At 33.3% G+C, this 13,272-nt stretch overlaps 2 protein-coding genes across 2 annotated transcripts; one reads left to right on the plus strand and one right to left on the minus strand.

Moving 5' to 3' along the window:
- The first annotated feature begins 3,590 nt into the window (after positions 1-3,590).
- Positions 3,591-5,829, plus strand: LOC140825548 (uncharacterized). Its single transcript, XM_073187391.1, has 3 exons — positions 3,591-3,879; positions 4,987-5,317; positions 5,483-5,829. Exons 1-3 carry the CDS (start codon positions 3,629-3,631, stop codon positions 5,585-5,587), a joined length of 687 nt encoding a protein of 228 aa, XP_073043492.1. The 5' UTR covers positions 3,591-3,628; the 3' UTR covers positions 5,588-5,829.
- A 2,096-nt stretch (positions 5,830-7,925) lies between these two features.
- Positions 7,926-9,655, minus strand: LOC140828051 (zinc finger protein ZAT5-like). The gene is made up of 2 exons (XM_073191019.1): positions 9,531-9,655; positions 7,926-8,936 (listed from the first exon to the last, which is right to left on the minus strand). Exon 2 carries the CDS (start codon positions 8,886-8,888, stop codon positions 8,058-8,060), a length of 831 nt encoding a protein of 276 aa, XP_073047120.1. The 5' UTR covers positions 8,889-8,936; positions 9,531-9,655; the 3' UTR covers positions 7,926-8,057.
- Positions 9,656-13,272: the final 3,617 nt, after the last annotated feature.

Raw genomic sequence — 13,272 nt, forward strand, 5'->3', positions numbered from 1 at the left:
ATTTAACAAATTGATGGAATAATATATATCAATCGAATTTCAAAACATACATACTTTTTTGTACAAGCATTGACATACTTATGAAGAACAAACATATCATTTTACATATAACAAATAATATAGTTATGAAATGCAAGTGCAATAAAAGTATTCCAAAAACTTACCTAATAAATTGTTTTGAAAATCTTGAAATGAACAATTTAGAGTTTGATATAAAAAATAAGTCATCTTGAAAAAAATTTTGCAACTAATTGAACCGTTGTATCGATCTGAAATTGGGATATGTTGCTCAAAACACGTATAGGTGTATTCTGAATGGTGAGATCGGATTCAAACTTTTAAAATGATGAGCAAAATTTTCTGAAGCATGTGGATACTATTTATATGATTGGTAAGACACCTCACTACATGATATGATCTCATAATTGTTCATTCAGTAAGCCACTGGTCAATGAACTCATGTCCCTTAAACCATGATCTCATGATTATTCATACACTAAATCACATTTCATGCCAATAAACCATTTAGATTTTCAAGGTCTTCACGATTTATAAGGCCACTCATATTACACCTCTGGCTGGAGAACAGTTTGAAACCCGACGATTCTTTGTAATCAATTTATGCACAAGAGCTAAGGACTTTGAATAAAAACATGTTTATTGATTTGAGGCAGAATTTGAAGAAAAATTTTATGATTCAATTTTGACGTATTCGAGTTCGATGTGAAATTCGAAAATTTAATATTTTAGTTCGAATTTGGACGAATCAAGGCTCGATTTGACTTTGGTTCAAAATCTTTGTATATATTCGTAAGTTATTAAAAAATAAATGTTAAATATATGTAATGCCCGAGGATTAATCACTGTTAATCAAAGATTATTGACTTATAATTTAACGTGATTACGAAAGGGCCAACTGAGACATGATTTAAGATAATCTGGGGCCATTTATTTTGAATTTCAGAATGTGTTGCCGAAGCAACACCGCACCCGCGCTCAGGAAGACACCGCACCCGCGGTGCCTGTCCAGTAGGGTAGCAATTTTTGAAAAACTGAGACCGCACCCGCGGTGAGAACAAGACCGCACCCGCGGTCGTCGAATTTCAGAAAATGGAAGTGCTGCCGAAGCATGAGCGCACCCGCGGTCTTGCAGCTACCGCACCCGCGGTGCGACGTGTTTTGCGAAAATTGTGACACCTCATGACATGCATGCAATGATATATATATATAGTAGGATTCCTTCGAAAATTCAGCAGAAATCGAGAAAAGGTCTGAGGGAATTTGCTGAAAATCCTTACGCCTTCTGCGAGAAATCCGTCCGTCTGATTTTGAATCCGACTTCGGTATTGAGTTCCTATCTACGTAGGCTACAACTGGACGTAAGTTTTACTACGTTTTGACATGTTTTGGAATTATGATATTGTCAGAATTGAATGGAACTCATATATGTTGTTCTTGACATATTAGACATCATAGAATCGAAGTCAGATTAAGAAACAGACTGATTATGGAATTGTTATGAATTTTTAGGGTATATTGATTTATACCAGACAGATTTGAATTGTGATTGGATTACGGATTGTATTGGATATGGGTTATGGATTGTAACTGTGATCTGAGGATATTGTATTGACGGGGATATTAAAATTGTACCGTTATGCCGTTGATTTTGAATTAAATCAAGATTGATCAGATTGTTATTGATTTGAAAGGTATATTGACATGAGATTATTGATATTGTCATTGTCAGACAGACTGTGGATTCAGGACTTCGACTGAGCCAGAAACCGACGAAAGAAAGGTATAAGTCAATGTGGTATTGGGAGATCGACTTGAGTCGGATTAGACTTGAGTTTCCCTAAATCACATACTTTACTTTATTGCATTGATATTTGCATTGATTTGAGTGATGTACTTGTTTTCTTGAATTATAGATAGCAGGTATCAGATGAGTAATCTTGTGTCAGAAGTTCCTGATAGTGGTGGAATCGCCACGGGAACATTGCACGATGTCTCAAGATAATGATATTAGCAATAGAGCTACAGTCCATGACGGATAGGTCAGGACACCGGATGTTGGTTATATCGAGTAATAGGATTGGAATTCTTCTATTACGGAATTCGATATAGGAACACCATATTTGGTTATATCGAGTAATAGGAACAAAGTTCCTTCTATTACGGAATTCGATATATGAACACCACATTTGGAAACCGAGATCCCTAGACTAGGATTGAGTCTAGTCTGAATTGTAGAATTGTAATTATGTTTCAGATTTTGATACATATTACTGTTACCTGATTACATGCTTTATATTTGTTTATATGATTGCATGTTTCGTTGATTTATACTGGGATTTATTCTCACCGGAGTTATCCGGCTGTTGTCTTGTCTGTATGTGTACATGACAACAGGTGGGACATGATCAGGGTCCAGGAGATGAGGAGAGATCGTGATAGAGTGGAGACTTCGGACTTGGATGTATATAGGGTTTTGACACTTGATATTTAGATGTTGAACCTTAGTTTATTTTGGATGCATGCAGTACAGGACTTGTATTGTATTTTATACTGATATGTATATTAGTTTGATTTCACTACGTTCCGCATTTTAAAAAAAAATTAGATCCTGTTTTATAATTGATTAATTAGTCCCAATGATGATTAAGAACTTGATTAGCGTCCGGGTCCCCACAATATATTTATTTAATATATAATTATAGTATATTAAAAAAGATATTAAAGCTGAAAATAGTTTTGGCTCGATTTTAGTTTAAAAAAATTCGAACATATTCGAGTTTGACTCAAATTTAATAATTTTAAATACGAATTAAATATTTTTCGAATCAACTGAAAAGCTTGTAAACCAACTCAATTTGTTTATTCCTCTCATCCCAAAAAAACATGTCTCATTAATACCAAAATTTGTTATTCATGTTTGTGTACTCTAAAATCCGATATTAGTGTTATATCTGAAACATTATAAAATCCGATATTAGTGTCAGATCTGAAACATTTAATACTCAAATATCATATATCAATACTAAATTTTTAATATTTTGTACCGAATATTTATCTGAAAAAAATGTATCATTAATACCAAAATTTGTTAATAAAAAAATTCAGTTTGACAGAGACTAAACATACATTTAACTATTTAGATGATGATTTATTGATCATTTGCTCGTAAAATAGAAGTCGAAATTATTTTATTTTAAAAACATATGAAATATAAATCAAACTCACCTCTTTAATTAATAATAAGCTTATAAGAAGTATGTATTTTAAAAAAAAAATAGCTTATAAGAAGTATGTGATCATACAAATATATATTAATTATAAAGTTGTCAAAATAAGCTAGGTATGTCGGGTCATGGCTCAGCCTGGCCCACCCAGAAATTTACATGTCTACGTATCTAACTAATTTCAAATGTAAATATACCTCGATTTAAATTTCGTACTTTTAATCTAATATCTTTTGCTAAAAAAAAAAATAAAATCGGCAGATCAAAGATATGGTCCATATCGAAGCTTGGCTGGGCTGAATCAGCATTTGTATTGGGCCTGTTAATCTGTAAAAGGAGCATGTCCAATTATTCCCACCTCTCCGATTTTCCTTCCCGCGGCCATGGCGGTTAGTCTCGTGGGAAGGAGAACGATTCTCAGTCATCTCTCGATCATCGCCGTTGTTCGCAGATCAACGGCCTCCATCAGCCATAGCTCACAGGGACATGGATGTGCCGCCTCTTCATCCTCACCTTCAACGTCTTTGGCTAATCGGAGCAAGAAAATTAACGGCGATCGTCTCTCCGCCGTTATTGACTCCGTCAATGACCGAAAGCTGCCACCTGAGCTTCGTGGACAACGCAACGGTGTCAGGTCAATATCAATAAATTATCTTTAACTATTTTCTCGATTTTGAGTTCACTTTTTAAATTTTGCGTCGAGGGTTTGCTGATTGCTGGGGATATTCCAAGAAATTATGTGAATTAAATTTGTATACTGACCAGAGTTTGGTTATATTGTGACCAATGATACTGATGCATACACTATGGAGCCTAACATTGAATTTGGCTCTAAAGCTACCTTATCGCGTTTATTTTTGAGTTGATATTTCTGATTTAAGTGCCTCAACTGCATGTCTCGAAATATATTCAATTCCATATATCTCTAGCCAATGACTTGGATATTCCGATAACTTTCTGGGATTAGATTTGATCTGGACTCATGTTTAGGACATGTAGATAGAAAAATGTTCTCCTTATAATTAATATTAAGTTAACGGCTGCGTTTATCATGTGAACAAGAGTAATATTTCTATTTAGTTTTGATATGCCGTATGCACTCTTCGCTACTTTCATGTAGAAAGGCGATCTTTGATGTTGGCATGTAATGGACCATATTCAGGATAAACTTAGTTGGCTTGGTTATCACATTTATTGCACTTTTCATAGAGTTTTGATTGTAAGCTAGATCCCTATCAAAATGTAATGCCTATACAGAGAATGGACCATATTCATGATAAACTTTTTTGGCTTGGTTATGACATCGATTTCACTTGTCATAGAGTCTCGATTGTAAGCTAGATCCCTATCAAAATGTAGTGTATAATAGTTTAAAATAATGTATTTGTAATGTCAAAAGCTCATAAAGACTTTGCTTTTTCTCATCAATGAGCTAAATTTGGTCTGATGTCTCAATGCTGATACTTGTAGCTCCTTGTTACAATAATTGGTTTTGTTTGATGAGGTACCCATTCTGCAACGGCTTTTTGCTGTCCAGACTCAGGTTTTAATATTTATCTAGTAATCATTTCGTCTACGAAATTCTGATTATTTGCGAAGTAGCGGGGGCCTGAGTACTTGCAGCAGCTGTGACTACTGAAGCTCGATCTAAATTTGACTATAACTAATTTCCCGTCTTGCAATTTGTTCAATTGAAAATTGACCATAAATGCTGGTAATGATCATCTTTGTCATTTAGCAGATCAGAAACTGAGATTATCAATGTCGTCGAGCGACGAGTGTGGCATGCAATGGAAGAAGGTCAATTTGAAAACTTGCCTGGTAAAGGAAAGCCCTTGGACCTCACCAGTAATCCTCATGTGGATCCTGCTGAAGACACCTTGTACAGGATACTCAATAAGAACGGATGTGCACCAGAATGGGTTGAACTTAACAAAGATATACGGAGTAAAATTGCTGCTTGGCGATTGGCCCTCAAGAAATCTTGGATGTTTAAAGGTGGACATGATGATTCCAAATGGGTTGAGTTGTCAGAGTCTTTGAAACTTCAACTGCGCGACTTGAACAACATGGTATGCTATTCATTTTTAGCTTAGTAACGTACTGCAGGATCATGTGACGATTAATCCAATAAAAAAATTGTGGCAACTTGTTTCTCGGACCTGGAACCAACATCAATTATTACTCCATCCTTGTCCGTGCTTTATTGCTTAGACCGTATGTTTGGTATCTTGTAGGTGTTTCGATACAACCTCATTGTTCCGTTTGGCCGCCAAATGTTTGGATTCAAGTGGGAGAAGGAATTAGATCGGCTGCAAGAGGAAACTCAGGTGGCAAAATAGTTTATATTTCTATGATACAACCGAGAAATACTTCACATGTCTTGTTCTGTTGACTTACAAAACATAGGACTTAGGAGTGCGGTATTTGGGATTCAGAAAACTTCATTAATTCGAATATGTAGTAAACAAGTGTATTTTTAAATCTTTCGTTGGAACTTAAGTCGTATTAATGTAAAGTTTCAATATCTTGACATTACAAAAGGCCGTGACTCCGTTTAATAAAATCTTCATCCATCCAATTATTGATCTGCGCCTCAGCATTTCAGCAATTTACTCAATGAATATAGCTACAACAAGCTATATTAGTAGAAGAATCTATGAATATTTTTTCTTCGAAAATTGGTATTTATGATCTTATGAATCTTATTAGTAGAAGCATTTCAGCAATTTACTCAATGAATATAGCTACAACAAACTAAATGTTTCCAACAATGAATCTGGTCGTTGATATCAGAAGAGCACTCTGTAGTTGACCGTTCTCAATTATCAACAATTGCTACAGTATTTTTCAAGAGACTTTTGTGGGATATACCAGGACCAAACCACAATTACACGAGTAAACAGAACTCTTACAGTTACCAACAACCAAAACAAGAACATAATTGCTGCAACCTAGGCAACAAGTTAGGTTCTATCAGCTATACTAAAAGTTTATCAAAAGAAAATATATATAAATTCGTCAAAGAACAAAATAAATCGCAGATAGCTAATAGTTGTTTGTGGATGTTGTTCGGTTATTATTTCGTTTCGTAACCTTTCTTTAACTGAACTCATCAGTTATAAAATAGTCTTCTATTCAAACGGTCGTATTGAATACATCCGTTGAATCGTCTTCTAGTCTATGTAGATCAATTTTCTAACAGTGTTACGATGAATCAGACTTGCTCTGCTTCATCTGTTCTGCTTTGGTACATATTGTCAGTTTGTCTGATGATATTCAAATTGTAGCTGATGACGTGGCTAACTGATCAAGAGTCAAACTGATCGACTGATCAATTCAACTGGACTATATCAGTTTTAACTGATGTCTTCTTAGTTTGAACATTTCAGTTGAGTTAGGTCATTTCAGTTCAGTTTTGCGAAGTTTTCAATTTTGATCTTCAATATGTTTAGCGAACTTCGAATCATCAGTTCTACGACTAATTTATACTTATAATAAGAACATTAATTTATTTATACTAAAATCCGATAAGTTTTCTTTCACTTACGACCTCTCAGTTGTGTTAGTTCAGTATGGTTTTTTATTTCTCTTACGGATTATTTGTCAAACTCTTAAACTCATAAATTCCAACAAACTTGTTTCCCTCACAGTCACACTCTTAAAGTCGTATATTTTACAATGTAATATGTGTGACGGTTTCAATATATTATTTCTTAACACTTGTAACACATATTCAAAACAATCGATGTTCTAGTTATACCCAGTATTCATGTTTTATCTCGTTCTTTTAGTAACATATATACACTAAAATTAAGCAAAAGAAATTGTTGCTATGTTAGTTAAAATCGAATTTGAGCCACAACTCTTGGATGGGAGGATAACCAAGAATTGTTTGTGCGGCAATCATGAAAGAGCGTGACAGCATTAATATACGATGTAACTGAAATTCATGCACAAACAGCAAGAAGCATGTGCACCCCTCCATCAATTAATACCAAAACCTTGATCGAGTGACACAAAATGTGACATTAAATGTATATGCGTGACATTGTATCTAATCATATTTCGTAGAAGCCATGAAACATGGAGTGTGTTTAATTTTGTCCCATTGAATTTGAGCCAACTGACGTACACATGTAACTAATAATCGTGGCCGAAACCTTTAAAAACACATTTTTGTGGCATATAAGAAAAAACAATTATTACACAGCCATACCCGAATTTTGTCAACCCAACTTAATTTACAATATATATATTGAAATCAGTACTTTTTCAAAACGTTTGAGCAAAGTAATATCACGATCTGAAAATTAATTTTGGATAGTTTGTTTTTTATGTTTTGAGCTAAGTTCGATATCATGCTTAAAAGTAAAATAATAGATGGATTATATTCGGTTTCTATTATAATCATTTGCGCCGAAATCGCTCCTAATCCAATAGTTGACAGACTAAAACAGATGTCCAAATTTATTACACATGTGAAAACATAATTATTTAATCTAATAAAAGTTTGTGTTGTTAGAGAAAAATAGCAATAATTTGTGTTAAACCGATCCTAAATAGATATTCAATCCAGTCATCGCATGCTGTCATGCGACAATTCAATGGAAAGCCATACTTATAATCAATTGTTGATCAGGAATTAATTAATTTTTTATATGCAAAAGAATCTATTTCAATTGATGATCGATAATCTTTATGATGTATAGAACAATGATAATTTTTTTTACAAATAATTGATTCACAATTTCATTTGCAAGATTAATTAAAAAACAATAATACAGAAACGAATTGATGGATGATAACTAGCTAGTAATGGCAATTAATTAGGGGGGTGGCGGAGAAGACTAGTTCTTCCGGGGCCGGAAGATTGAGGTCTAATGCCAACATTTTTCCGGGCTTCTTTTCTTCTTGGGGCTCGCTGCGGCTGCTGTTTTCCAATGGCGGAAGTGGCCTGTGCCGCCGCATGTGGCCACCCAAGGCCTGGCCGGAGGCGAATTCAGCTCCACATATTGAACACTCATGAACCCTACACCTGTTTAACGGGCCGCCGCCTAAGGCTAGGCTTCTGCTCCTAATTTTGAGCGAAAGAATTGTGCGATCAACACGTTTTTCCTTGTTTTCCGCTAATGGGTTCTTGTCCTCTGCAGTTTTTGGTAATGTCTTGATAATGGGCTTCTTGTGGCTGGCTCGGTGGCCACCTAATGCTTGGAATGAAGAAAAACTCTTGTTACAAGTCTTGCGGCGGTAAAACTCTGCAGCCCCCGCCTCGTTCCCGGCGGCGGGAAACCGCGGCGATGACACCTGGCGGCGGCCTTTGGCCAAGAGAATCAAACAATTCACCATGTCTTCTTCTTCTTCTTCTTCTTCTTCTTCTTCTTCTTCTTCCATCCCTTGCTTGAACTCACCGGAAGTTAACGTCATGTAGTGATGATCAGCACTGCCAGTAAGGTCACTTATATCGCTGCTGCCGGTGCTAAAACCTCCGCCGCCGCCTCCGATGTTGGCGTTACTAGATGAGCTTGTGGTCATGGTTAAGGCAAGAGGCGAATCCGATCTTGGTTTCTTGCCACGTTTTCCTTTCATGGTATCATTGTAATCCTTGGCCGCCATTGCCGTTTGTTCTTGAATTTGCATCATCCTTTTCGTGTCGTTCCCTTGTTTACTTTTTTTAGCTTCCCTTTTTTCCTATTTTTAATTAAAAAAAATAAGATGAAGGGAACTTTGTCATGCATGGGACTATTCAAAAGTGTGATAGAGATTGTATTTATAGAAGACAAGGGAATGACTTGATCAAGGGTTGGATTGAATAACTTATGTTGAGATAATTAATTTTCATATGTTACTGGATAAAATATAAGCACTTTTACGGAAAATTTACGTGACAATGTTATTATATATAGAAATATGCAGCATCAAGTACTATTTATGCAACTTAACATGAGACTAAGATTAAATAATTCAATTTATCCAAAGATTACATGTGAGTTAAATCAAATTTTTTATTCCAAAACATAGTCTTAATTTAACACAAAAAAAATTAAGTAATGTCTCGGGATATATAACATTATATCATAACATCGTTTTTGAAATAAGAATCAAATTACTTCATATCTGTAAATTTTGAAAATATAGGAGGTGGGTAAAGTTAGACTCGAACTTTGTGATCCTAAAACTTTTCAGCGAATAGAAATTATAATAAATAAAAGAAATAGAGAATTTTTATGACTGACAACCAAGGAAAGAAGTGGGAATCGGTTGGCTTTGAAGCAAACTTATTACCTTTTGTTTTGGCAACGATTCTTTGTGGAGGATTAGGGTGCAAGCAAGCCTGGCAACAATACAGAAATCCCGCTTCACCACCTCACTCCCTCTTTATTCTAATAAATATAATATAATTTTCTTATATTATTTTAATTACTTTATTCATATCTTGTCCTTGTAAATAATACAATATATATCGAATTCGTACCTATCTCAATTAATCGGTGCTTTGAAGTTCGCTTTATTATTAATACTCACGTTGGTTGTTATAACTTGTAAGTAACTAAGTGATACAGATACATAAAGCATGTGCCCTTAAAAAAAATATATAGTCAATTTTTTTATAATATTGGTACAACCGTCGCTTATCGTTTAAGAAAAAGTTATAACTGATTGTAATAATACGACTCAGATTTTTTAAATCGTACAACATCTCAAACACACTATTTTTACTACTCTAGCAATTTTAAATTTCTTGAACTGTTTTAAAGTTTTATTGACGAGGTATCACTACATTTGGGCCGATTTGACTTTATTTTGAACTCTCCAATAGTTAACTAATAAAGAATTTCCCTGTGGAGTTGATGCACAAACTGTCTGCTCGGGTACTCTGCATTGGCCCCAAATTTGTAAAATGAATGACTTCAAGACCCAAAAATCTCGCCGGTCAAATATTAATTAAATAGGTAAATTTTTGGAATAATTAGCAACTTAATTATATTTCAGCCAATTATTAAGAGTTGGTAAAAGTACACATCGATACGACGTTGTCCTAAATTGCTGAATCATACCGATGATATCTGTCACCAAGTATTATCGATTTGTTTTTGTTTTCTAGGGGCAGAGTTTAAAAAAAGTCCAACCTGTGATGTCTCTCTTTAATTTCGCTTTGATTCTTAAGCGAAAAATGTTAGATAATTGATCCATCCATGTTTCTTTTTTTATTTTTCTTGTTCAGAATCGTTCATTAAATTTATACTATATTATTAAGCTTGAGGCACTAAAAACAACTAACTTTTGATATCATAATCTGTTTTAATAATTATATATATGACTATGATACCAAAAGTTAGCTGCTCAACTGACAAGTTACATTGTGTTTCTTGTGAACTAGAAAATTTCATTTGACATTCCATATAAAGACGGGTCATGATTAATTAAGTACAATAATTAAGAAAATGCAGACGACACTATAGCCTACGATGGATCGGGAAATGAGATGTTACTTTTAGGATATTAGTCCAATATAATAGTAAATATTTATCAATACATGTGAGGTTCATTGATTTTACGTGAATCTGTCATGTATTATTAAATATTACTCTCAGATGCACGGTTGAGATTGTAGTTTTCTACGGATAGCTTGAAACTTCCCAGATAGATCCACATGAAACAAGTAAAAGCATATCGATTTCATGAAATGAATTTTTTTATTTTTTTTGCTTCAAAATTTGAAGTTTTTACCCTTTCAGGAAAAAAGAATTTTCGAATTTTTGCTCATCACAAAACACATATTTGTAATAATCAATTGAGTAAGAGAGATTCTTGGAATGTATTATGTGAGAATTTACACTTGAATTATATGTAGCTGTCATGTATCCATTGCCAGCATGTATATTATCTGTGCATGTTAACCAGTCGACTTTTTCTCTGGCCTTTTTGTTCTTTTGGTTTTCTCGCCTGGACTTGATTATTTTGCAAATAAGATGACTTTCTCATCAGTTATCTTGCAATATTTATAAGCATAGTGACGCATAAAAACAAATCTAGTATGTCCAGTTTAGTCCATAAAAATATATATTAAAGTTGCATTTTAATGATGGTAAAAACTTGTGTGAAACGGTTTCATAGGTCGTATTCGTGAGACGGATCTCTTATTTGGGTCATCCATGAAAAAATATTATTTTTTATGCTAAGAGTATTACTTTTTATTGTGAATATGGGTAGGGTTGACCCGTCTCACATATTAAGATCCATGAGACGGTCTCACATGAGACCCACTCTTAAATGATTTGTTTTCAAATCTACGTTTCAAATTCATTGTATGAATTTAGCTCAAAAATGAATCTCTTATCTTGCCAAATATATTTTTTAGTTTCAATTTCAAATCCAATCTCCAACTTAGTAATTTGAAATCCTAGAAATCCTCTCACAAATCCAAATTCTTCATCCTAGCACAACTTCAATAAAAAAAAATCGTTTTTTCATCCTTTATATTTGTCTATTCTTTACATTTTTAAAATCAAGTTTCAGTCATAAATCTTTCAATTTTTGGATTTTAGTCATTTTTCATCGAAAATGTAATGTGACACTCTACACATGAGTTCCATGTCCGTGGATGATTAGTATCATGTTTGCGCTTTATCAGCACCACGTCGGAAAAAAGACCATAAGTGCAAAAAAACATAGGTTAAAAAAACTAAAACTTTGATAATATAAATGATCAAATCTCAAACAAATAGAAATATGTTACACTGAAAATTAAATGTGTACTGAGTAAATATCGAATATGTGGAGTATCTGCAAACTACACAAACCAGGTAAAAAATGAAAGAGACTGCATACAAGCTCAAGCAAAAAAAAAAAAAAAAACTTTTGTAAAATTCAAACTTGGAATCTTTAATCCTACCTTTGCACGTTCACCCGACTCTCCTGTTCCTCTTGTTTTGATATTAAGTAGTACTCTTCCTCCACAAGAGTGTGTACATCTCTTTGATCCTCCGAATATTTTACCTAATAAAATTTTGGTATATAAATTCATCAGTAATCATCTTGGTCCAAATGTATCAAAATCACTGTATTTAGTTTTATCCTTATCTTTTCTTATACATAGATAACATAGGAATTTTTTTTATTTTTTTTTAAAAAAGGAAACAAATTTATCGGACGGAAAAGAAATAAAAGGTTAAAAAAAGAAATTATATAGCGTGATAAAATATTTATAAGTGCATACAGTCAATCAAATTTGTTTGTTTGGTACCATTTTTAGGTAAGTCAAAATAAAATAAATACTTCTAAAATTTGTATTAAAAAAAAAATCTTTCAAGGTGATATTATATTTGTCTAGTTTTTCAAAACATATGAGTCCGATATAACTTTAGCAAAATAGATAACGACGTAAAATTTTAATTGATTTGAAAATTTGATTAAAAGAATTTATATGAATCAAAATTTGTTTAGATTTTTTGGAATAAAAAATTACATTATTTTTTTTGCGTAATTTTCTTCTCGAAGATGTTCTAAAAGCAAACTTATTGATATCGATTTTTATTTAAAAACAAATATTATCGGAAGATAAAAGAATAAAGATGAAGATTTAGATGGATTAATTCAAATACATTTAAGCCAAAATTGATCATATTTTGAAAAACGAGAAATGAATTTAGTTCGATGGGCCATTTGAATTGGACAGAAAAATATTACGGATAGTGGGACTTTATATACAGAAGTTTTAAGTTTGAGACGATTTATTTGGTTAAAGACGCACGTGTAGCAAACTTCCCCTAGCTAAAAAGAAAACTCATAGCAAGATCGAATGTTTGATAATATCAATTATTGGATGATTTAAGATGCAATTTGTTTAAAAGTTTATAATGATCACCACAATTAATTTAATTACAATTAAACAAAAAGTCCAAATCTTGAAAACTTAACAGATTCAAAGACAGTATCTGGATATCATGGATTTAACACTTTACACGTATTTGACCGTAGGAATTGAATCCTGCTTAAGCTTTCATTAGGTTACGTGCTTCTAAAT

The sequence above is a fragment of the Primulina eburnea genome, chromosome 3, assembly GCF_022965805.1.
Source record: "Primulina eburnea isolate SZY01 chromosome 3, ASM2296580v1, whole genome shotgun sequence".
In the NCBI taxonomy this organism is placed as follows: Eukaryota; Viridiplantae; Streptophyta; class Magnoliopsida; order Lamiales; family Gesneriaceae; genus Primulina; species Primulina eburnea.